Consider the following 26,376-nt stretch of genomic DNA (forward strand, 5'->3'; position numbering starts at 1 on the left):
ACATTTAATGGGTACCTTCATTTTTTAATTTGCATTTGCTTTGATTTAGCAATTCCATTTCTAGGAATTTATTCTACAGAAATGTGTGGTCAAAACATTCAAAGCAGCGTTAATAATTTCATAACTGGAAAGAACCTAACTTCATTAGTGGGATTATATATTCATTGATACAGTGGAATTTTATACTGTTGACTAAAAGAATGAGGCATGTGTATTATGGACATGAAAATATTTCTATACGCTTAAAAACTATAATTTTACAAAGAGTATGAAATTGGTATTTCTTGAAAAGTTTCTACAAAAAAAATTAACAGCTGTTTCTTTGTTGTCATTTCACTCTTAAAAGTATAAACAAAATAATTTAGGTCCTGGAGTTAACAGATCTTAAACATAGGCTTTGATTCTTGGTAAAACAAAATATAACAGGAAAAAAATTAGTTTCTAGTTAAGTTCATTGTACTCAAATTGGAAATCCAGATCCCTGTCTTAGATGTAGCATGTCTAAGTTTTAACACAAATTTTTAAGGCTTTTACTCATGGAAATGGTCATATGGAGGTAGAAAGTGCTTTAGAAATTGTCTTGTTGCCTGAGGTAAGGAGTGAATCACTAGGATATTACCAGAAACTTTCCTTGTTATCAGTTAATACTTATTAAGTTACCTTTGAAGTATAGGGGCACTCTAAGAATTTTTTAGGGGTGCAGAGCAGAACATAAATTTGTAATAAGACTGATGATGTGCATTGAATAGTGACATCTTGTCATCTGTCGTTTATATATTAGGGCTGGTGGGGAGGGTAGGGGGGCAGTTGCATGCAAGCACACTAGAATTTTTTCTACATATGCTGATGTATAAGCTTGACTGATATATGCACTCTGCCTTTTGCACAAGTTAAAGTAGCAAGATTGCTTAAATTAACCACAGGTCTGGAACTAGGTAAATAAGGATAATAGATATATTTTTCCTGTTTTTCATTAGGAACATGTGATAATGGTAATGGTGGTGATGAGGGTGGTCATAGAAATTGCCAGAAATGCAACTAGGTTTTGAAGTTTAGTTTTCTAGTGTCTAGAAGTGAGAAAGTTAGAAACGAGAGTACTTTTTTCTGGGATTAAAATTTCCCTTGACTACTGCTGTTAGTGCGGTTTGTATCGAGAATGACACAGAAAGCTCATTCCGATATTTTACTTCAATGGTAGCAGAAAAGCAGAGAGAATGTTAAGAATAATGTAGAGATTAAGCTTTGGGTAACTAGGAGGGTGAATACATATTAAAGCAAGGTTATGGACAGTAAAATGTCTTTTATCCCATTTTGGGCAGATGAGAAAGTTGGTAGTTTGATTTGGAGCTCATGGGAAACATTTTCAGGTTCATGATTCAAGTTTTCTTAAATTTTGAATTTTTAGGACAAAGAGACTGGCTTTCATAGAGGTATGGGCTGGATTCATTTTTCTTCAGAAGAAGAACTTCAGAATGCACTACAACAGGAAAACCATGTTATTGATGGAGTAAAGGTAAATATTTTTCTATATCATATCATGAATTTTCTGCATATCAATTAGGTCAGAAGTGTGGAATGACAGGGACTTTGGGATTTGTAACTGAGGCTGCCTTAATGTTTGTTAAGGAATGGTGGTAGCGGTAGAGTGCCCAGTTCTGAGAGGTCTGGGGAGGGAAGTACAAGAAGATTGTAATGGTTATTAGCAAGCTTATGTAACACGGAGCAGTGGAAACAGCAGTCTGCTTACAAGTCAGGGAGACTGGAGTTGAAATCCTGGCTTTTCCACTTTGTGACCTTGGGTCAAACTGATTTACAATTTTTAATTGAAGTTCAGGGAGTCTTAAGAACAAAGAACAAAATTCTCTTGACTTATTGGTGCTGACTCCCTAATAAAAAGGCAGTCTTAAAGTGGCAGTTTTCAGTTTTAATGTTTTTGCAGACCTTGCCTTTCTTTACAGTGCTTATTTGATTTTTTCAGCTCCACGTTCAAGCTCAAAGACCAAAAGTTTTGCAAGGGGATCAAACATCTGATGAAGAGAAATATTTTTGAGACTATTACTGCCTATTAAAAAAAACTGAAAATTTTGTCTAAATGTTTTTATTTGAAACAAATAGTTGCACCAAGCAAGAGCTTATTTTCTCCACTCCAAATTAAAATAGAACACAATAGGGGCAAACATCATTTGGCAGGACAGTTCCAATATGTGAACATCCTTCTCACTGTGGTTGGGATAACTATTCATAAGCAGTTGTTCTTACACAAAATATTAACCCCAAAGTACTAAGGTCACACAAAAGGAAGTGGTCTTAAATCATGTGTGGGGCACTATGTTCTATAAATGCCACAAGGTGGGAGAAGCATAAACAACCCACTCTTTAAAAAAAACTAAATAGTTCAAAGTAGAATTTTCCATCCCGCCCTTTCTCCCGTAATAAAAAGCGCTGGGGTCTAACACCCAGATTTGGTTTTTATCCTGACCATTTACAAAGTGTTCCCCCATATGAACTACATCATTAGGGTTATGGATAATAGTCCATTCACTCTGAAGAGAGGTATATCTACTCCTTCCTCCTCTTCTTGCCTTCATGCTCATGTTCCTTGGGGCGGCTGCTATCTGAGGGTCTTTTAGAGCCACCATGTTGTTTGGCTTCTTCCAAAAACTTGTCCAAACCAAAAGGATCTTCCTCAAACTGAACTGGTCCTTCTCGACCTCTTTGCCTACGGTCTGAACCAGAAAACTCCTTATCGGGAACAAACCTATGGAAAAAGAGAAAGGACTATGAACCACTTGTTTTCACTGGCGTGAATACTGAAACTGAGCTATGTGCCTTGGTACCTGTTGGTCTTTATTCTGGCTTCTAGGTCATCACCATACATGTCCTTGTCCAGATTTTTACTGGGCCTGTAAATATTCTGGGCCATATCTTTACCACCTCTCCAGGCTTGATCGTAAACATTGTAAATTTCATCTTCTCCACCAGCAAAACCACTGTCCATACCCTAGTGAAAAACAGGACATAAAAAAAATATACATTATTATTTATTAAAAGTTGAATATGAATATATTCATGTGAAGAGTAAGTGCTTGCTCATTTATAGCTCACATTTTCAACAACCTAAACTGCAAATTAAAAAGATGTTCATTAAAAAAACTCACAAAGCCCATAAACTTGTTTATATCACCTTTGGGACCTTAGGTTAAATAACATTTATTAACAAGTATGACTACTTTAGTGACTTGTCTTTAAAATTGAGGGATATTAGTATAAGCAGGTACTAGACAATTTCCATTTGTATAGACATAGTGGCAAAAAGATGAAAGAAATGTAAAGTTTTATAACCTAATTTCTTTCATTTGCACTAGTGTCTCAAATCTTAGCCAGCTGTAACAAGTCAAAAATCAGAGTTGTTTTATCTGACTTGTCTTTTAAATTACAACATGCAACTTCCAATTTTTTTGGCATCATGCTAGCATACCTTAGGCTAATCCAAATCTATGATATGATTATCTTTTCTCTGAGGATCAGTATTCATAATACCTAAGATGCTATTTCTGCTGTACCTTGGACTGGTTGAAGAGCCTTTGGTCATACTGAACTTCAGTGGAAGTCCGAGGATTGGGCACACCAAGAGCAATGACCTCACTGATATCTCGATTTTCATTTCTCTGAAGTTTCGACCTGTTTTGGAATACAATGCCACTAACTGAAAACTCTTCACAGATGAGCTGAATTTCAATTTAAAAATACAATCAATCTCGGAAGCAAAGGAAATGACTATGTCTTGTTAACACCTTGTGAATATATATTCCCTGGTAATGCATAAGTGGGTTAGCATTTCAGATATGTGATTATTAGAATAGGTAGTTTTATAATTAGACCCTCCTGTTAGCTGAGAACTGTTGAGAGACTCATTCTTGACACAGAAATCTTTAATATAAGCAATCACCTTACAATGCATGCTGAGATAGGAAATTGCTATGGTCTATATTTGCTATTATATGAGGATTGGGGGGCCTGGATACAAATTAGATGTATCATATGAATCATTTTCAATAAGCTAGAATCAGTTTTTCTACCTAACCACATTTAGTAATTTTATCCTATTAGAATTGTGAGGAAAAACATGTCAATGACTGGATTACTCAGCATGATTTTCAACAGATTAATTTCCCTGATGTTTCAGTATGTATGCAATCAAATTGCAATGAAACCATGGTAACTGTCATTTATTTTACTAGAAGCTCAGGTCTTAAAATGATTCTACAGACAATTTGATTTTCATCCAATCACAAGTTTACTGCTTTTCTATGTTATCAATTCTCACAGCCACTTTACCGGTTTTAAGGGCCCAATTTATCTACTTTGATTTTTATAGCTTAGGAATTTCAGACCAAAAGTGTCATTAACTGCATACTGTCAGACTTCATTCCTCTCTCTTTTATACTGTACATTTACCCACAACTCTAAACTCAGGTTTTCTGCTTCCCCATGACATCTCTTATCCCGGGAGATGAAATATGCCATTAAACAACAAAGACCACTACCAAGAATCTTTTTCATGTTTAAAATATGAATTGAAAAAATAGATTGTATCAGCTCATAAAATGATGAGAGTATGCAAAACTGCTCATTTGGGAAGAGAATGTTTTATATTTGCATTTAACCCTCATTCAGAATTTTACCTCCATATTACAGCATTTCCTCATTTCAGCAATTTCAGTCCTCAACCTTTGGTGAACCACAAACTTCACCAATCTCTACTTTATTCCAAGTCCCCGTACATGTATTTAGTTTGTTCTACACAAGTTTGTACTTATTAAGATGTGCGTTGTCTGTATGCCAACTATATTTTGATTTTTAAAAAAGTGCTTTATCAATTTCCCCAATTTTATATAATAGCTCTTTCTGAATTTTAAATGAAACTGCTCATGAGAAGTCAATTTTCACCTCTTAGAAAACCTGCTTTTCTCCTCCATTGTACTCTGTATAGTGCTCCGCATGGAAAAGGGCCTCAATAGAGGCACTGCCGCTTATTACTTGTCTAGAGGAACATTTGAAATTAGAACAGACCAGAACAGTTCTATCCACTGTTGTCTTTTCATAAAAATGACCTGAATTTCCTTTTCTATATCCCCATCATTCTCAATTCTGGCTGACTCTATGAGGTGATGGAAGAAAGATTACTTTCAGAGATAGTCAATTCTTTTGCCAAGACAGGTAGTTAAGTGCAAGAAAATAAGTGCTAATTTATTAAGTTATCAAACTAAAGAGGAAGGGAGAGAAGCAAACCTGGTCTTAGTGGACAAAACCTCTTCTCTAAAAGGTTCACAAAGGCCAGTCTTCACAGTTTGTATTTATGTCAAACAGCACCTACCTTTTATCAGGAGCTGCCCTGGAAAGATTCCGGTCATGCTGTCTCTCTTTTCGCCTGTCATGCCGGATTTCATCCCTCTCACGTGCCTCCCCGTCCTCTGTGTTGAAATGAAGTTGAATCATATATGACTGAGTTGAAAATTACTTCATTGCTATATTACTCATTAATACTTTGAACAAGAGAATAATCTTTAACCTTAAAAAATTCCATGAATTAATTTAAATCCAATAGTACTGTTTTAATTTTTGAATGTGAATTCCAAAATCATGCGTGCAACTTAATGGTTTGAGATAAAGTATACTGATGTTTTCAACCTACTTTGAAATGTATCACAGTGAAGTGGACTGAAAGATGATGAATAAAGACGGTACAAACATGATAAAACAAATTTAGCTGTATTAATCATTTTAAGAAATGTTAACTATAGAATCTAGGTGGTCAAGATATGGGTGTTCACTGTATAATTTAACTTTTCTATGTGTTGTAAATTTTCATAATAAAATATCAAGGAAAAAGAATTATCCATAAATTTACCCTTATAATATTCAAAGGTTGCCTTTGAATAAAGAACTTTTTACTTATGGTCCACAGGAGCTGGTTGTATCTTCATCTCTATCTATTGTGTTTGTGTCTAACTTCGTTTTTTCTATCCTCTCCAGCCTGAAGGAATAGTGTAGTTAAGAGCATGAGCTTTAGAGCCAGTCTGTTTAGATTCAAATACTATTGCTATGACAGATTACCAATTTGACTTTGTGCAGATTACTTAAGCACTCTGAGCCTTGCTCTCCTCTTCTGTAAAAACAGTGACAATAACAGTACCACTACATCAGACTGCTGCAGAATTATAGGAAGTGATCCATGTAAAGTGGTGCTTACCATAGTACTCAACTCAATAAATGTTAGTTTTTATTAATATATGCAATAGCTTTTTCAAAATTTTAATTCATTTAAGAACCACTCTTTTTTTAAAAATCAGTTTAGAGAACTTAGATATAGGGAAGTTTTACTTCTAATTACCTTCAGTGGTTAGGTGTCCAATAGGCAGGTATTTGTATTTTGTCTCAAGTCATTCATATATGATTCAAGAACTGGATCACTACTTATAACCCTAGTTACTTCTCTGTAGTTGAACTCTAGACTCCTATAACCAACTGCCTGCCGACACCTTTATTTTAAATTTAACATGTCCACAACTAAACTCCTAATCTTTCCCTCCAAAACCTCTTTATCTTGTAGTCTTCCCAATATTAATAAATGGTGACTCAATCCTTCACAACTGCTCAGGTCAAAAGTTCTGGAGGCATTCTTGACTCCTCCTTTTCTCTAATACTTTGACCTAAATCATAAGCAAATTTTGTCAGCTCTACCTCCAAAATACATCCAGTATCTGACCCTGTTTTCACTACCACTCATTATCATCTCTCACTGGATTATTGCCAATAGCGTTCCAGTTTCCCTGCCCATTCCATGGCCTTCTAATAGGTCAGATCATGTCACTCTGCTTAAAACCCTTCAACTGCTTCCGTCATTACTTGAAGTAAAAGCCATGTCCTTACAATGGCTAAAAAGCCATACATCATCCAGACACTACTCTTATTTGCCCTAATCGCTTTTATTTGTTACTCTCCTTTCTCACTCTAATCCAGCCATATTGGCCTCCCTGCTTTTCCTTGGACACACCAGGCATCTTTCCAACTCAGGGTGTTTGCACTCGCTCTTCCTTCTATCTGGAACATTCTTCTCCAGATATCTACAGGGCTCACTTCCTTCAAGTTTTTGTGCTAAAGTTACCATCTCAGAAGTGAGGCCTACTCTGACAAGCCTTTCTTTTTGGCACTTTTATCCCACTTCTGTTTTATTTTTTTCCATAGAAGATTATTACTCCATGATTAACTTTTTTTGGTTTGTCTACACTCTCTTAAATGTTCACTATTATATGCCCCCTTCCACCTGTCTAGTAGACCTTGCATCTAGAAGAGAACCTTGCACAAAGTAGGTGTTCAATATGAACTGAATGAATAAAATTGTACTAGTCTAGGACTTAAGTTTCAAGAAAAATAAAACGAGAAAATCAAGCCTGTTTTTGATATGCCATTTTTTTAAAAGTATATGGCTCAGAACTTTAAAAACTTCCCGTGTAGTTCCCATACTGAAGGATGCATTTAAATATATATTCTTCATTTTCTTCTGCTTCATATGGCAGAAGTTTCTCTTTCTACATTTCTGAAATAGTTATATTTTCTTCATATGTATGTGCTACTTTTGTATACAGTAAAAGACAACAGAGATTTTCTAAAATGAGATATATTTTAGGTAATTGACAAGGTAAAGTCAATTCAGTAATGAGAATGTCATAATACCTTTTTCCACGTGGGTTTTTATCCCAGCTCTTCTCTCCCTGGCTTTCTGGGCCATTTCTCTAAGTTTCTCTTCATGTTTCTCCTTTTCTTTTTGAGCCATCTTTCTCTCTACTTGAGCACGCATTTCCACAGCTTCACGAGCCTGTTAGTAAAGTCAGATGTCAAATAAGACACTATTGGGATAAATAATTATAGCTACCGTTTAATTCCTGGACTAAAGTCTGGCTTGAAAGAGCAGTTATAAAGAATTCAGAGTTGTTAATGCTGATTAAAACAAAGATTAATGCCCAGTAAAAGATAGTTTGACTGAAAGACACTGCAAATTTAGCTTTTTCACTATGGGAAATGCCTTAATAGCTAAAACTAAAATGATCCCAATAAACCTTGAAAGTCATGGGTTTCACTAATGTTTTCTTAGAAACAATCTAAAAAATTTGTCAAAATGTTTACTTGCTCTTCCCTGCTACTGACCTTTTGGGGGACATCTACATCAAAATAGAGGACAATCATGAAACCTAGTAACAGCAGCTGGCAATTTTCACAAAATGGGATCAGCCTAGTAAGCCATTATTCTGGAATGTTGAAAGGAAGCTACATTGCCAGTGGTGGGGTGTGTGCACGAGTACAAAGGCTGAGACCAGGTAAGGAGCTGCAACTAGCACCTCCCATCTCTGGAACACATACCACAGGTGAGAGGCTCTCTAGGTACTCAGTACAGTAGCTAAAGTAACGGTAACTTAGGTAACCAAGAATAGATTTACAAATTATCCAAGAGCATTAAACAATTAAACCTTCCGATCAGCAATGTAGAGGGCTTCAGCCAGTTTGGCAAAATTTTCATTGATGTGAACTGTCTGCAGTCCTCGTCCATCGGCAGCCAGACGTTTGTCTAATGGAATCGTATAACCCTGTTGTGGAAGCAGACAGAAAATAACAGTTACAAAAGAGCAACAACAGATTCCTAAAATTGGATTTAAATATGTCCATTCTGACAACCACTTGGTTGAAGTTCTTTTTCTTACATCTTTCTTCACAATTATGCAACAACAACAGTGGCTAACACTGAGTGCTTTGTATGGAGGACTGTTAAAGCACTTTACAGGTTTATGGTCTCATAACCTTCACAGTAAATCTATAAGGCTGGTAACACTATTGTTTCCATTTTACAGGTAAAGATACTAAGGCAGAGAGCTTAGGTAATGTCCCCAAGGACATATAGTTAATAAATGGATGAGCTAGGATCTAAACTCAGGCAGTATGACTTCAGAGCTCATGTTTTGGGAAAACAGATTCTCATGCTAACAACTGTGGATTGTAATAAAAGGAAATGACTATCAAATAGCTAAATAGTTGTTCTTCAAGTAAGTATAACAGTCATAGAAAGGTGAAACAAATCACTAAAATAATAGTATTTACAGGTAGTTTAGTCTGTACAGTTTTAATGAGTTGTCAGATTCTTAGAACCTTGTTAGTTTTAGTAAATGGAAAAAAGATAAAACTTTGAGAGACAACAGAGATTCTGTGTTCTGAAGTTTTGCATACTATTTCAATAATTCAAGAAATATGATTGAATATCCATGCAACTTTCTGGCTTAGCTTTATTTTTGCAGATTTCTGACTAGACTCCCAAATGCTGATCTCAAGTCCATGGCCTTTATTCCTAATGCAAAGAACTGTTACACAGTAAATTCAAGCAACCACATAGTTTACCTACATATTCATCAACCCAAATCAGATCACCCAACAATCTTTTTGTTTTATTTTTTAATTATTATTATTTTTTATATTTTTTTAGGCAAGGTAACCCTTGGTTGACCTCACAGATTGCAAGGACCTTGTCAGTTTACAATCTCTTATTTTTTTTATTTTTTACGCCTATAGCACCTGTTCTTCCTCGGTGGTCTCCCATCCAAGTACTAACCAGGCCCGACACTGCTTAGCTTCCGAGATCAGGCAAGATCGGGCTTGTTCAGGGTAGCATGGCTGTAGATCAATCTTTTTATTTTACGATAAGTACATAACTTCCTTTAAGGATTACTTTATATTTAATCCATGGGTTAAAGTGGCCTTCACCCATCAAAAACAGAATCATGAAATATGATTTGGGGAAAAAGAGGAAATAGTGATTAGGAAATTTATTCCACATCATTTTCAGATTCTTCATGACTTCTAGAAAGCTTTGGAAATTAGTAGATATATAGGATTTAAATAGCTCATTCATGCAATGTTATATATAAAATCAAATAGTTTAAAAATTAAAGCACTAAATATATCCAAACATTTACTCTTTTGTTATACAATTATTTAAATAGTTTAATTTCTTTCAAAAATAATATTAGATATAAATTTGAGTTTTTCTAAAAAATACTATCATTTGCTGATATGTTGTTACTGTATTCTACCTATTCCTTCACTATGTGCTTCCAATAACTACAAGTCACTAAAAGAATCTCCGTGGTATTCATGTGCCCAGCATACTAACATTTCTATTCCATTTTTTTAAAAAGAAAAGTCATATATGTTGGGTGTTCTTTTTGAAAATATTCAGCTCAGTGAGATACTGATGTTTTAACTAAAGTTCCCAGGCTGAAGTTCCTTCCTGGTTGTTTTCCAGTAGGTTCTAATACTAAGAGACTGATTCTATGACAACTTAATTACCTTTGCATTTTTCCAGTTTGAAATACAAGGAGGAATCTTCCACTCCTGTTGTTCCTTCACAGTCATCTGAGTTGAGGAGAGTGGAAAAGACATTTTTAGATTTATAGTGTAGCTAAAATCCCAAGCACGATCTTTTTCTTCAAAGGCAGAAATATGGATAAATGTAATCAAAGGCTTAAATTCCATTTGTTTGGTAGTACTATATACTAATGTTTCTCTTACCATGAATTTTAGAAATAACTTTAATATAAAAAATGAAAAGTAATCTATAAATTATTTTTGACATTTATAAATGCTGGCTAATATTTTTCCATATTTAAACTGATGTGTGACCTCTTTGAGATGAAAACTTGTCCTTTAGTCGGTAATAAAACATAATTAAAAAAAGCCACTCAAATTATCAGAGACCTAATGATCCCAGGTACTCACTTCCTATAACTGTGACAACATCCTTCATGTCAAATAGCAAACCCTGTTCATTCCGTTAAAAGCAGGGGTTAGAGTAATAATAAACTTATAGCTAATATTTTACATACATTTTCACAAGCACTCTGGAACTACACATTATAGTCTTGAGTGGGTCCCTATTTGATCTTGAAAAACAAATTGAAAAAGAAAACAATAAGCAAGTAATGGTGAAATATACTTGTACAGGCATCTAGACTTTATGGGAGACTATTTATAAAATTAATAATCCTGAGTACAAATATGATTTTACACTACAGCAAAATTACCTTTCGGCTAGGAGAATGCATGACAGGTGCAGGAGGAGAAGGTGGTCCTCGGGGAATTTTCTTATTAATCCTGAAGCATAAATCAAAGCACAACTAGAGAGATATACTTTTTTCTTTTTAGTTATTAAGTCTCAAGTCTCCCTTCCTCATTTTTTATTATGTAAAGCTTCAAACATATACAAAAACAGAGATTGTATAATGAATGCCCATCTATCATACACTAATTGCTCAGCTTCGGCAATTATTAAAACATGGCCAAAATTGTCATCATCACCACCCAACTCATCTCCACAATACTGTTATCATTTCATTGAGCAATATATTTTTTTCCTATTTAAGAAACAGCTTTATTGAGGTATAACTGACATGCAATTAACTATATTGGGTATTTAAAGCATATAATTTGATTAAATTTTGACATGAGTATTTACCTGTGAAACTATCATCACAATCAAAAAAATGAACACACTCATCACTTCCAAAAGTCTGTGTGCCCCTTACCTACCCCGACTTGTCCCCTCATGAGCCATCTTCCCCTCCTTCCCCACAGGCAACCATTGATTTATTTCCTGTCATTACAGATTTGTTTGCATTTTCTAGGGTTTCATATAAATGGAATCATACAGTATGTACTTCTTTTTGTCTGGCTTCTTTCACTTGGTATAATTATTTTGATATTCATCCATGGTATTGAGTATATTAAAATTTTATTTCTTTTTACTGCTCAACAGTATTCTATGTATAGATGTTGCATAATTTGTTTATCCATTCACCTGATGATAACATTTGGGACATTTTTATCCTCTGATATCTTTTTTAAGAAGAGTGGTTCACTCTCATGAAGCCATCTACTTACTTAAACCTTGGAGGCTCCATTGGATCTTTCTGCATTTCCACCATCCGAATAACCCTCTGTTTTGCTCCAGAGTTGAAAGCCACTCCTTGCTGAGATGGTGTATATCTGAAGAACGCAGATGAAACTAAAGGTGTAACTAGTCCTTTTTAGTTAGTAAGTCTCAAGTCTCCTCTCCTCACTTTTTATTACATAAAGCTTCAAACATATACAAAAACAGAGAGTGTGCAATGAATGCCCATCTATCATATACCAATTGCACAGTTTTAGCAATTATTAAAACATGGCTAAATTTGTCATCATCACCAACAGGTACTCATCTTTTTACAATCCTAAGCTAGACTGCATTGGACAATGTAGTCCTTTCACAAAGTATTAATAGAAAACTGCAAAATATTTAGGCCAAGCAGATAGCAACGGAGATAAGAGAACAGTAATTATGAGTTACTAGCAAAATGTAAACTAAAATCATATTAGTTTGCAAGTAATCCATCTCTGTCCATTTTCCACCATGGAAGGCAGTGTTCAATTTCATAGATAAAAAGTCTAGAAAATAGTACCTATTTTGTAAGTCTGCACTGGGGAAAAAACGCTCCATAATATTCGCAGGAGGCAATTTATAGTATCTTTTGACTAATTACAGGTAGTAAAACAGAGAAAGAACAATGGTAGCAGCCTTAACAGCTCTGAATTTCCCTTTAATATCTACATGAGTATCCCTCCACACAAAGATTTAGAGTGAAACCCCTTAAAATTTAGAAGTATTAGAAGGAGGTCTATTATATAAATGATATTAATACATTATTATCAACATTATACATTATCATTCTATTATAATTATTATGTAAATTACATCATATAATATTGCCAATATGTTAGCATTCACAGTAAATATTATATAATGCCTATTATATGTAAATGAAAACTATAAATAAAAATTGTGGTTTGGATCACATATAGTAAATGTTAATTTCTAAAAAAAAAAAAGAAAAATATTTTGAAAATAGCATATCTTAAAAAACGATCTTAAAATTTTTTTCTGCCTTTAATTATCTGCACAGAGTTAACAGTCTTTCAAGTCATTATTTAAAAACCAGATTTACAATTGTGAAAGAATACCAAGATTCCCAACCCCAGTTAAGTCTGACACGAAACCAAGATTCCCAGGCAGGTTCATACCGGATATACTGAGCAGGAGCCAGTTTATCAGCTGCTCGAACTGGCATGGCCGCAGCAACCTTCTGTGATACAGACTTTTCTAAGGCTACCCTTGTCTTTTCTGTTATCTGAAATAAGAAACACCACATTAAATGGTTTGGAAGTTAATAAAGATGTAAAAAGTCATCTAAAATAATTATATATAGAATTCTCAGTTACCTCTTTAATAGCTTCTTCGTCAGGTCTTTGCAGGTCTGGGTCATCTGCATTCATGACTTCTTTGGGAACCAGGTCAGTGTACTTGCTATAAATGACCTAAAATGTTCAAACATAAGCAGACTTAAGAAAAACAGAGAATGGAAAGAAGCAACCTCCTTAAGTCATTTCAGAAATCAACATTTCCTCTCAGCAAACTTATAAATTTAGGACACAGATTTTGTCTTTTAGATTTTAAAGCCCAGGAACCTTAAAATATATATACAAATTGCTGCCCTGACTATATAAGTTCATAATTTTCTTTTGACCGCATGCATATAAATTATTTGAGATCTTCTAATCAAGTCAGTATCTGAATAAATTGTGCCAACAAAATCTTATGCATCAGTGATTCCTATTTTTGAGGCTCGTTATGACTTGAAATTAACGATGATATAAATTGCCTATAATACCATTATCTTGGGTTACAAGCTCATCAGAATTTAAGTCAGGTTTCCAAATAATTTACAAATTCACTGGGCATGGACAATTTCATTGACCTCACTCTACTTAGAATGTTTGACTTTTCTGGCATGCACTCTATTCATAGATTAAGAAAAGGAACATGTGCCATTGTCAAAAAAACCGGAACACTTTCTTCCATGAAAAACAAACAAACAAACAAACAAAAAACCTTTGCAAAATACATTCTATATACACAACTTATTTTACACTCATTGTCCAAATTTAGGACTGCTATCTGATTTCTACTAGGCTCAACATGGTTTCTATTAGGCTAACACTGATGTGGTAGGCCCCTGAAAAAAAAATAGAATATTACTTACTTTCATGCCCATCTATACTTCTCGAATACTTTCACAAAAACTTACATGGCAGATATTATAGAAAAGAGATACTTGAAATTTAACAAATAAGCAGCCTTCTAGATTTTGCTACTTGAGTTAGGACTTCTTTAGCACACATAGGATAATTTATGAACATAAAAGAAAATGAAATTCTTGGGCAAGTGAGAGCTTCAAAAATTTTCTGAAGAAAATCATTTACTACTGTAAACTAAAGTCTTATGTCAATAATTGCATTCCACCATGACATTCCCTAAAATTGCTTAAAGGAAATACATGCTATTTTAATTTCTTACCTCAAACAACAGAGCAGAAAACACTTTATGGCCTACTCGACCTGACCTGGCTTGGCTTACAGCTTTAACCTCCCCTTGTACCTCATGTTCCCTCATTCACTGTGCCTTAGTCACATCGGTTCTTCTGGTTTTTGAATACAACATGCTTTTCTCCAATTCTGGGCCTTTACAGTGTTGTTCCCAGTTCTTAAGTGAGTTCTCAACTTCTGAGTCTCAGTTTAAAGCTCCTGCATGCACTGATGAGGCCTCTGCTGGATACTCACACTAAAGCAGCAACCCTTCCCCGCTCAATCATTCAGAGTCACAGCACTCTGTTTACTGTCTTCAAAACACCACTCACAGTAATAAATTTACCTATTTTACTTGTTTATCTGTGTCCCCTATAAACATAACAACAGTAATAATAGCTAACATTTATTAAGCACTTATTTTGTGCCACTGTTCTTTTGCTTTACAGATATTAACTAATTTAAATTTCATATCAATCCTATGAAGTGTGCACAGTGACTATACCTATTTTTCTGATAAGGAATCTCTTATTCATTAAAGTATCTACAGTGCCTATAACAATGCCTGGTCCATAGGAGACATTTGGTCAATATTTTTTGTACAAATGAATGAATATAAGAATTTTAGAGATGCTCTATTCCATGGTAAAGATAATTATATTTTAGGTCATGCAGAACATTCTACATAAGCTGTTGATTTCCCAGGAAAAAAGCTATCTCATGGTTACAGGCTGAAATTCGTAGCTTGTTTTTCGCAGAAATTAGAAAGAGAAAAAGTAAGAAAGTGTAGATGATTTACCACAAAACATGTACTATTGACATGTAGGCTACTAGTGTCACCATCCTCTTAGGGTGTTCGTTTTGGAAGGAACCCTGAAGCTCACTCTAGTGAGAAGAGTGAGGCTCAGTGCATTAAGATCTCACAGCTAGTAATTGATCTCAAAAGTCTTATTTCCTTTTAGAATGGAAAAATCTACATCACAAGTATTTATTATATAACAATTCTCTAGAAAATAATACCAAGACTACAAAGAGTTAATTACTTTTACACAGCAATCGGTACAGGAAGAAATTCCAAGTAAATGGCTCACTGGTAGTCATACATGCTCAACATAAAGTCTCAATACTAATTTAGCATACAAGAGCCATTTGCTGCTCCTTAGTTGGGTATTCCAAAGTTAATAACCCTTTAAATGAGCATCAATAAGATTCTAGTATCTCACAAAGCTGAGTGAAGGACATATGAAGAGCAAGATTCCACCATGGTAATTAACTATAAAATCCCCAAGTTTTATTGCCTGAGAACCAAATGTGAAGAAATTCAGTATATCCCAGGAGGCAAAGGGGCTGGGAAGGGTTATCTGAAAAATACAATATACCGTCGAAGGTATTAGGAGAACAAATAAGCTTTGTGAGCAAGATAAAGCAATAATTCATATATGAAACAGGTGTTTTTTGTTTTTTTTTTTAATTACTAAAAACTGGCAAGAAATGGACTGGCTTAAAGGACAGCTTATCAGCATATGCACTATTTCAGAGGAAGAAAGAAAACACTATTTTTAGGTTTAGCTAGTTCATGAAATCATACAAACGAGGTAGTAACATACAAAATTATCTCGGGGTTAGTTTTAAAGTTGTTGGAGGTTTTTTGGGGGGTCAAGGGAAAGGCTAAAGGCATTCTTTTAGGTAATATCATGTAACATTTCCTATGAAACTATTTCAGAAGGAAAAATGTGAACATCAACACTTTATTTTAAGATTGTCAAGATTTACTTTAAGAAATTTTTTTCCCTCTTGATTTTGTATTACCAACAAGTTTTGTACACAGTATTTACTTTACATGCAGAGACCAATGACCTTAGACTTGCCCTTGGAATACTGCCTCATTCTTCACCACTTACACCTAAAGCTAGCATTTTCCATTCTTGCTCTTTCACTATTAATATTTCAGTGAGAACTCTTTGGTTTCTAAAGAATACCAGATCCTTCTGATATACATAAGAAACCCTACATTTAGTAGACAATTACTACTTTTAAAACAGGAAAATCTGATTTTAAAACAAGGCATTGCTTGCCATTTCCAATTCCTCTCCTTTGGGCCTTTGTAAGTATGTGAGGTGTTTCTGGTTATGACAACAGGTGGAAGGGAGGGCACCATGGCATTTAATAGGTAATGCCAGTTATGTTAAACGTTATACAATGCTCAAGACAGTCCCAAACAATCAAGTGTCCCCCTGACCCAAATGCCAATGCCTAATGGGGACTCAGTTAACACTGAATTATTAAATGCATTCAAAAACTCCATGCGTTAATCTATTCACTTTTTAAAAAATTAAAGTACATATTGATTAAATTTGTATAAGGGATTTAAATATATATTCCAGGGTATAAAGTTCAGTAAGGAAATATATCCAACAGAAACAATGTTAACAGTCCAACTGGTCTCTCCATTCACTCTTTCTTGTAAATTCACTGAATGCCTTGTTCATTTAAAAAAAAAAACTTCGCTGTGCTTATTTTTTTGTTGTTTTTAAGACTTTATGTTTTTATGACAGTTTTAGGTTCATGGCCAAATTAAGAGAAGGGTAGAGATTTCCTACATAGCCCCTGCCCCTACACGTGCATAGATTCTCCCATTAGGGTTAAGGTGAATATGAACCTGAGAGTGGTACCTCTCTATAAACTATTAGTTTGGGTTCCATTTCTGGTGGCTGCATTATAGACAAAATGTAAGGTTTTTACTGTATAAAGGAATAATAGAGACTAAAATCTAAAACAGTTCGGTTTTATCATTTTTACTCTACTTTCAATATGATCACCAATATACATGATTGTAAGAAAGAAAAAACTTTCAGAAATTCTCTAGAAATCAGATAAAATTCATGGTTTCCAGTCTTGAAATATAATGCAAAATGGGCTAAAACTGTATTTCATTCAAAATTACACAACCTGCCAATGACAGATTATTGCCCTAAAATGTTGCTTTTTCCTAACAAATAAGAGAGGCAGCACATACCAGTAAAGAATAGTGATTATTTCAAAGAACAAAACAAAGGCATCTAGAGCCAGGTTAAGGTCTCCACGGCATAGGGTAAATTTCTAGTATACGCCCTGCGTGTTATCGGGACCTATTTTCCTTCTGCAGGAGTGAACTATTCTTCCTTACTGGCTTCAGAAGTGGTTTTCTGTTATTCAATAAAAGCTGCTATCATTCCTCCAACAAACATTGGTGAATGCCCATGTGTCAAGTTGTCTGGGACTCAATTGGGTGCCTAAGAGGAAAATATAAAGATATAATCTCTGACCTTGAAGAGCATATAATCAAATGACACAGATTATTAGTGAATGGATAAATACAACAAAGGTGATGACAGTCACGACAGAGTAAACATAGGGAACAGGGAGGAAAGATACCCAATCTCTCCAGGGAAGATCAGGGTGAGTGTCCTGGAATAGTGACAAGCGAGTTGCTGTGACTGAAAGCAACAGGATTTAGTCGGACAAAAAATAGAAGGCGGGCTTTCCCTGGCATAGGATGGCACCCATGGAAAGTCTCCAAGAGAAAAAGTGCCATGTTAGCGTTGCTGCAAGTAGCTCCTCATGGCATACACTTACAGAGAATGCCTGCAAGTTTTTCTTCTTTAATAACCACTTACAATGGTGATTATTTTGTACTGAAAATAAACAGAATGGCTAAAACTGAACTTTTTATTTTTTGATTTTGGTATTCTGGTCATGAGAGTTGACACTAGGCTAGAAAAGTAAACAAGGAGTTGAATATGGCATAAGAGCTTGATTGGTTCTTATGCTAAAAGCCATGGAAAGATTTTAAGTGTGTGTGTATATGTAGGAGAAAGAGAAAGATAAACAGATAAACATGGATGTATTTGTTTTTTTCAGGTAGACAAGAAAAATGCCAGAGATTCTGCTGTAGTAAATCAAGCAGGAAATGATAAGGGCTTGAACTAAGCAGCAGAGAAGGGAATATACGTGAGAAATGTTAGGGAAATATGATAGAGCATGGTGACTACATAGATGGAGGGTCTGAGGAAAAGTAAAAAGAATGGAATGATCGTTAAAAAAAGGCTTTTTAGAAAACATACTGGTATTATGTGTCACACCTGAAACTTGAATATCATTTGACCGAGTAAGTCCACTACCAAGAATTTATTTTACACAAATACTCATGTGCAAAAGGATGTTTGTATATGGATCTTGAGTAAAGTAGTTTGCAAAACTAAAGAACTGGAAACCACCAATGCTTATAAAAAAATTAGGGCACAATGCACATGGAATTTTACGTATTTTTTTTTTTTAATAAATGAAGTTGACCTACACATACCAATAAAAATTTTCAAAACATATTAAGTAAAAAAAGCAAGTCTATGGAAGCTATGGGCATTAAAATCTCATGTTAGAAAAAGGTATATATGTTTGTGTGTATGTAAATTACACATATACATAAATAACTAAATCCATAACAAAGGTCTGAAAAGATATATATCATTGTAGTAATAGTAGTTACTTCTGGGAATTAAAGTGGGAAAAGCAGGTAGGTAGGACTGTATATACTTATGTAATATTGCTATCTTTTACAATAAAATATTAGTGTAATTTTAAAAAATCAATAAAATGAGAAGAAAAAAGGACTCCTGGGCTTTTAGCAGTCAGGGAGATATCACTGCCAATCACTGAGTTAGAGTTATAGAAAAAATAGGCTAGGAGGAAAATTATGCATTTAGTTCCAGATTTGATTGAGCAGTACTTTTGGGAAATCTAGATAGATGTCCTTGTAGACAGTAAGATATAAGGACTTAAGGCCCAGAAGAGAAAACTGGCCTGGAGACACAGATCTGACAGTCATCAACATATGAGTGGCATTTCAGTCAAGGGAATAAATTAAAGAGAATGCACTGTGAGAGAAGTCTTAGAGACCTTCTCCAGAGAGCTATCTCAGATTATTTGAGGTGAAGCCATATTACAGTGAAATGAAGAGTGAAAGGGAGGTGAAGAAGTAGAGAGCAGAAAACAACTCTTGCAAGAAGCTTGAAAAAAAGTAAAGAAAATTAGGTGGAAATTTGGTGGTAGCTAGAGAGAGCCTAGAAGGTAGTCACGGAAAAACTATTCTTTCAAAATACTAGAAAGACAAGCATATTCAAATACTAACAGGAAGGAGCCAGTAAAAGAGGAGAGGTGAAAGGTATAATGTTGAAAAGGAAAAAAAAAAAAAGAATAAAGAAAGAAAAGGTAATGTTATAAAGGAAAGAGAAAGGGATGAGATTTGGAAAACACTAAAGTAAATACATGTGACAAGATTAGATTTAGGTAGGAGAGATTTCTTATAGAGAAGAAAGGTAAAGTCAAGACAAAAAGACGGTCTATGGCCACGCCACCCTGAACATGCCTGACCCCGTCTGATCTCGGAAGCTAAGCAGGGTCAGGCCTGGTTAGTACTTGGATGGGAGACCACCTAGGAATACCAGGTGCTATAGGCGTGTAAAAAAAAAGGACAAAAAGACAAGTGCAGGATAAAGAAAGCTGACAATTTTCTTATAGCCTTTTTATGCAAATAGATGGGGAGTCACCTGTTGAAAGGAAGAGTTAAATCCTGGAGGAACGCCAAGGGAACCCAGTAGAACCGTGAGATAAAACTGCATGACTGCATAATTGTTTTCCCCAAAATTCATCAGCCATGAAGTAGGAACAAAGGATGGGTTAGAATCAGTGCTATTTCAGAGAGTAAAATGAAACTGGGAGAGAGAGAGAAAGCCAGGTACTGAAGGCTCTCAAGTATTTTTCACAACACCTTCAATTCTAAAGAGATCTTTTACTTCTATTTGGAGTATTTATTTATAAGAAAAAAAATTAGGTCTTCTTAACAATAGTTCTTTGGCTCTTAAGTGTAGCTTCTCTGTAATGATATTAAGTAAATTTTATTTTTGGTCTTTGGATTACTTTATAAGCAGGGCTATCTTAAATCTGGATAGCAAATGCCCATTTTATACTTAATCAAGGGTAAAGTTTGTGTAAAATTATAGTCAAATGAATTATTAAAATAATTATTTACGTAAGTACTTTTTAAGTACATGGAGAAGAGTTAGAAGATGCTACAGATGAAATTAAATTTTGATTTTTTTTAGGGTGCTAGGGTTGTAATCTTTAAAAATTTGCCAGTATTTAGAAAGGTGTTAGTACTACAAAATAATTGTTTTTAAAATTTAAAACAAATAAGTAAAAACCTGAAGCATATATAAGCTATCAACTTGGAAAATTTCAAAGGAAAAAGCCATTGCTGTTATGAAGTCATAATGTAATGTTCATTCTGTTAGTAAGTCATATCTTCAATTAGCCTAAGCATATTTCACTGTTACTTTTAACATAAACTAAACACACAGAGATTTAGTATTTCCACTAAATTAAAAAAACCTCTTCACAAAATAACTATCAACGGGGAACAAAATGAACGAGAGGATTACCTTGTCTTTTGACTGTCCCTGTCGAGCAATTGCATCGTATTTAATTTTTCCTTCAGCATCCACCTGAATGGCCAGTGCATTTGACATTTTTTTCTTTCGTCCCATATCCAGTGGATACTGGGCCACGTGGATCTCTGGAAAAGCACCTCCATCTCCAAAATCCTATATATTAAAAAGAAAATAAAAAGAATATTTAATAGTAATTTGAGATTCAAGACATATTCATTCATTCAATAAATAATTATTGAGTCCTTATTATGCAAGATGCTACAGATATGGCAATAAATAAAACAGGAATCTTATGGAGTGTGCATTGCAGTGGGCAAAGATATCAAAAAGATATTTCTGGCTTGTGATAAATGCCTTGAAAGTAATAAAGGGACTAGAAAGGGGCTACTTTCGATAGTGTGGCTGGGATGACCCTTGTGAAGCGGTAATGTGCGCTAAAGCCTGAACGATGAAAAATTAGTCATGGGAAGATCTGAAGGTTGCATTTTCCAGGCAGATCAAATAGCAAGTGTGAAGGCCCTGATGCAAGAATGAGTTTAGCATGTTCTAGAAAACAAGAGTCCAGTGGGGCTGTAGCTTATTGAGGACAGAGGAGCAGATACATAGGAGATAAGGCTGCATGCGTAGACAAACACTAAATTATGAAAGGGATTCTAGACCATGGCAAGGCATGTGGTTTTTACATATGTGGCAGGAAAAAAATTAAGCAAAATGCTTAAGACAAGGAAAAGATGTTCAGTTTTAGCATAAATAATTTCCTTATTGATGAACAGGTCAAGCTACAGTTAGGGCAGAAATGCAAAGATTTTTTTCTTGGAATAAGGTTTTAGTAACATGACATCAGTATTGGGTATTCCATGAGAAGCAAACAAATAGAATAGGAAAAACCTCAAAATAAGTTTACCATATTTCTAATGGTGATTAATTATTCAGAAGAGAGAACTAAGACTTCTAAAGTAGAACAAGCAAAGTTAAGTCTGTCAATGAATTGTAATAATTACAAAAGAAGATCATCAAATAAACATGAATATTAAATATAATTTTTAAACAGTTTTATTAAATTTAGTAATACGTGCTTAGTATTTTAATACAATTTACAAAATACAAACTACTCATATATTGTTTAATTCTTTTAATTCTTCAACACCTCCTATTTTCATATGGAAAAAATTCAAGTTTAGAAAAGTTAAGTAATTTTCCCACGGTCTCACGGCTAGCATATGCAGGACTTGAATGCAGATCTTTTGACTCCAAAAACTTTCTATTTCCAATTAAATTGAAATACCTTTTAGTGCAAAAAAGGCAATGCAATACTAAGAAATGATAGGAAAAACGTATTAAAATTAATCACTTAAAGGGGATTTGATGGAAAATAATTTATGAAAATAACCACTTTTATATGACCTCCTTCAAAAAAATATCCCATTAGATCATGGATATGTGATTTCCTAGGTACTTGCAAAAGAAAGGTTTGATATTTTTTAAAGTAAATAATAAAGCTGAGAGAGACATTTTCTTGTAAATCAGGCAAAAATAGTTAAAGTTCCAAGAAAGGTGCTACCTGTACCCAGGCCATCAATCTGACACATGCTCAGATGTGCTAGAGTTCAACTATAATAAGCACTTCAGAATTGTACATGTGGCATCATGTGGTCATTTAACTTGCCAGAAAATCACAGCTTTTACTTTAAAAACTAGAACACAATGCTTTCTTCCACAAAGCATTCACTCCCCTCAAGAAGCAGTCATGGTTATTTCCAGATTAGCTGGCTATTTTGGTTTGATTTTCAAATAAACTGTTCTGTTCCACCCGGATATATGAAACATTTAATAGTCAAGTAAGATTTTAAAAAGCTAATAGTGCCTCAATGTCAAAATGTGGAAATGGAAGCAAAGCTGTTGTATATAAAATGCCTGCCACCCCCAACTCCATAATCTACTGAGGTCAAATGAAGACTATCTATAATCCCTCAGAAGAGACACTCAAGTCCTCTTTCCAGCAGTTCCCGACCTTTTTGGCACCAGAGACCAGTGCTCCTATGAAAATTTAATGCCTGATGATCTGAAGTAGAGCTGAGGCGGTGATGCTAGCACTGGGGAGCGGCTGCAAATACAGATGAAGTTTCGCTTGGTTGCTCACTGCTCACCTCTGGCTGTGAGACCTGGTTCCTAACAGGCCACAGACCTGTATTGGTCCATGGCCCAGGGACCCCTGCTCTATTCGATAATGCCAATCACTACCTCTTGACCCAGATCAGAGAGCATTACAGCCTCTGTGATGATATTTTATATTGCTGTTTCTCATGAATTATACTATCAACAAAAACAAAAGCAACAACAAAAATCCCTTAATAACTGAAAGACTTGCCTTTGCACTCTACAATAAGCACCAGAGGATAGCTGAGGAAAAAAAATCACATAAACAGGGAATATTTAGGAGAAGAAATGATCTAGTTGGGTATTTGTTTTCCAGGCTCTATAAAAAGTTCTGGTAGGTAGGGGAAATGACAAACAGGACAGGCTGAAAATATAGATGGCTTCTTACAGGGTGCTATGTAACAAATTTCAATATAATGAATACTTAGTTCTTTCACTATGATTACCACTTGGAGGCATATGAAAAAAAGCTAAGGGCATGAACTTCACATTTATAAAGAAAAAATCATAACCATAGGACAAAATATAACAAAGTGATAAAATGGAAATAACGGGGTGCAAAATAAACGGTACAGGCATTTAAAAGTTTTTAATAGGGCAGGTATATTCCTTGGGATGTGAAGAAAGAAAATCTACAGGTGTCAGAATGAATATTGGGAGGAGAAAAAAAAGGCTTGATGAAACATTCCAGATTCTTTCCTTCTCCTTCACTGCCTCCAAGTCAATTATCAAATTTTCTCTATTACATCTCCTAAAAATTTATCTAATATGTATATTAGGCATATACTAACATTATCAAATTGAAGACAAGAAAACAAATGAATAGAAGTTAGGATTTGCCTAGGGTCACGCAAATAGTAAGAAGCACAGTTATGATCCAAAACCAGTTTGTTTTTTAAACTCCTTGTCAGCTCTTTCCACTATACCCAACAGGAATCAAAAAAAGAAATGCTGCTAGAGCTTTCCCTGGAGGAAGGTTGTCTCTTCAGGGTTGTGTGGTATTGTACATGCAGGGAGGAGGCAGGACAAAAAGGTACCCAAATATAAACTCTTTTATTTTTCCTTCTTACTTTCCCATTATTTTCCATATGCTATAATCCCTAGATTTATAAAAGGTAAATTCGTTTCTTTCGTATGTTTAATAATTTGACATAAGAAGACGCATAAAGTAGTATAATTCTCCAGTGATTGCAAAGCAGTGATAATAAGCAAGAAGAAAAAGATTAATTTTCTGAGGGGAGTATATGTCTTGAGAGCTCACAATTAGAATTTCTATCACGTCGACATTCGTATGTGGAGATTCCAGTGTTCAAACTTATTTTACAAAGGTGTTATAAAAAGTTTCAGCGCATTTTATGCTGTAAAACTATAAATCCAAACTGAAGATCCTTATTTACCTCTAACAACCGAGGTATCCAGCCTTTCCGGTACCCGTATGGGGGTGGTTCTCTCCGGGAGGAGACCAGTGAGGTCTGTCGCGATCTTTGGGATCTTGCTTTTTCTTCAGCCTCAAGCTGGTCTTGAGATAGTTGAGTAGGTGCAGGTAAAAAGCTATAAGCAAAGACAATAAAAGTCAGAATTTTTAAAACTCTTAATTAATTTGATTACTGCAATTTGGCCACCAGAGACTATTTTCCTATAAGACTTTTTCCTTTGAGCAAAAAAGCAAATTTTTCAATGATTTATTACAGTATTCTATATCTGTTATTTTGTTATGTCTGGAAAGAAATCAGTAATCAGAGACGTACAGTAAAAACATTTTAATAGAATGTAGGCAAACGGTGCCCAGAATCAAAAATTAACAGATATTTCACATAAAAGACAAACAACATATTGAGTTTTTATGCTTTCATATTTCTTTTCTGGTAACAAGCAAGTAAACATTCTTAATGACCCGGGGCCAACTGTCCAGTATATAGTTTTTTCTTAAGTGTCTTTGCTATTCTTATACTCCTCATTTTTAACTATTTTACTCTTGTGCTTCTAACTTTTAACTATTTTAGTGTCAATACAAAAGAACAAGGATTAGAACTGAATGTAATAAAAATGTGGATAAGAGAAACATAAGTTGTATATTTAAGTGCACTTTCTCAAGGGTATCTAGTTTAGAATGCAATTTACAATTTAAGAGGTCAAAGATTTAAAGCCTAAAGATGTAATCTGTTATTTGTTATTTAAAAGTCTTTCTACTAAATAAACTATTCTTAACAACCTTTAAGTATGATAAATGTTATTACAGAGCTATTCCAAATTACCACAAAAGGATTCCAGTAGATGAATGTTTAATGGAAAACTTAAGGTTCCTTTGTGATTCTTGTTTAGTAAGCACATTTGAATAAGCAGTAGAGCTTATTTAATCAAAAATATTTATTGATCACTTGGGTGTAGGCACTATACTAGGTAGGCAGTAAGACTATAAACCGAGAAATACGGCTTACAGTATTGCAGGGGAGACAATCAAATAATCACACAAATCTGTAACTACAAATTATTTTAAGCAATGAAGGAAAAGTACAGAGTGCTATGACAGCACACATCACAGGGATCTAATCCAGTGTGGGGGTAGGTGGGTGGTAGTGAGGTAACATGATGGCTAAGAGCTCAGAGTTTAAATCCTATGTCATTTACTAACCTGGTAAAGTTATTTACCTTCTCTAAACCTGTTTTCTCATCTGTAATGACAGATCAAAAGACTACCTACTTTATAAGATTGTTATAAATATTAAATGAGAAAATCCACGAACCACTTGCAGTGTCTAGATACCATTCAACATGTGTTCCATAAATATCTGGTTATCTGGAGCTGTTCTGATTTCCTCAGTTTGGGTTAGTTGCCCCCTATATGTATTTCCACAAGACCCTCTGTGTACTAACCACTACTATAACATCTACCTTACTGTACTGCAATCATCTTTCCATTTACCTTTTTCTCTCTCACTAGACTATGAACAACCTGAGGGCAGGAATCATGCCTTCTTTCATCCCTAACTCTCCAGGCATTGGCTAGCTGATAGCAAGGGCTACTTAAATGTTTGCAGGAGAAATAAGTTCACTCTACCTTTCAAACTCACCATCTTTATGTCACTATAGCCTTCTTGCCTTTCCTTAAACAAGCCATTTCAGGATATTTATATTTGCTATTCCCACTGCCATAAAATATTCTATTTACTAACTAGAACATTTTTTCCTGTAGTGCTTTTATAGAAAACTCCTGCCCAGATTTTTGAGGGCC

General features: G+C 34.7%; 2 protein-coding genes and 2 pseudogenes across 2 annotated transcripts in view; 2 read left to right on the top strand and 2 right to left on the bottom strand.

Annotated features, from left to right (window-relative positions):
* Window positions 1-2,085, top strand: part of SLIRP (SRA stem-loop interacting RNA binding protein) — a 6,413-nt gene extending 4,328 nt beyond the window's left edge. The window contains exons 3-4 of the mRNA XM_025041950.1: window positions 1,406-1,513; window positions 1,979-2,085. Coding sequence (XP_024897718.1) covers window positions 1,406-1,513; window positions 1,979-2,050 — 180 coding nt within the window. The 3' untranslated portion in view covers window positions 2,051-2,085. The remainder of the gene's footprint in view (window positions 1-1,405; window positions 1,514-1,978) is intronic.
* Window positions 2,083-26,376, bottom strand: part of SNW1 (SNW domain containing 1) — a 26,828-nt gene continuing 2,534 nt past the window's right edge. The window contains exons 2-14 of the mRNA XM_006925488.3: window positions 24,542-24,695; window positions 20,979-21,140; window positions 13,360-13,455; window positions 13,162-13,268; window positions 11,986-12,090; window positions 11,130-11,199; window positions 10,396-10,461; window positions 8,529-8,645; window positions 7,738-7,879; window positions 5,378-5,474; window positions 3,564-3,681; window positions 2,838-3,001; window positions 2,083-2,758 (exon numbers count right to left, since the gene is read on the bottom strand). Coding sequence (XP_006925550.1) covers window positions 2,560-2,758; window positions 2,838-3,001; window positions 3,564-3,681; window positions 5,378-5,474; window positions 7,738-7,879; window positions 8,529-8,645; window positions 10,396-10,461; window positions 11,130-11,199; window positions 11,986-12,090; window positions 13,162-13,268; window positions 13,360-13,455; window positions 20,979-21,140; window positions 24,542-24,695 — 1,597 coding nt within the window. The 3' untranslated portion in view covers window positions 2,083-2,559. The remainder of the gene's footprint in view (window positions 2,759-2,837; window positions 3,002-3,563; window positions 3,682-5,377; window positions 5,475-7,737; window positions 7,880-8,528; window positions 8,646-10,395; window positions 10,462-11,129; window positions 11,200-11,985; window positions 12,091-13,161; window positions 13,269-13,359; window positions 13,456-20,978; window positions 21,141-24,541; window positions 24,696-26,376) is intronic.
* LOC112473856 lies at window positions 9,610-9,728 on the bottom strand (annotated as a pseudogene).
* Window positions 19,879-19,997, top strand: LOC112473705 (annotated as a pseudogene).

Source organism: Pteropus alecto, unplaced genomic scaffold, assembly GCF_000325575.1.
Source record: "Pteropus alecto unplaced genomic scaffold, ASM32557v1 scaffold8, whole genome shotgun sequence".
In the NCBI taxonomy this organism is placed as follows: Eukaryota; Metazoa; Chordata; class Mammalia; order Chiroptera; family Pteropodidae; genus Pteropus; species Pteropus alecto.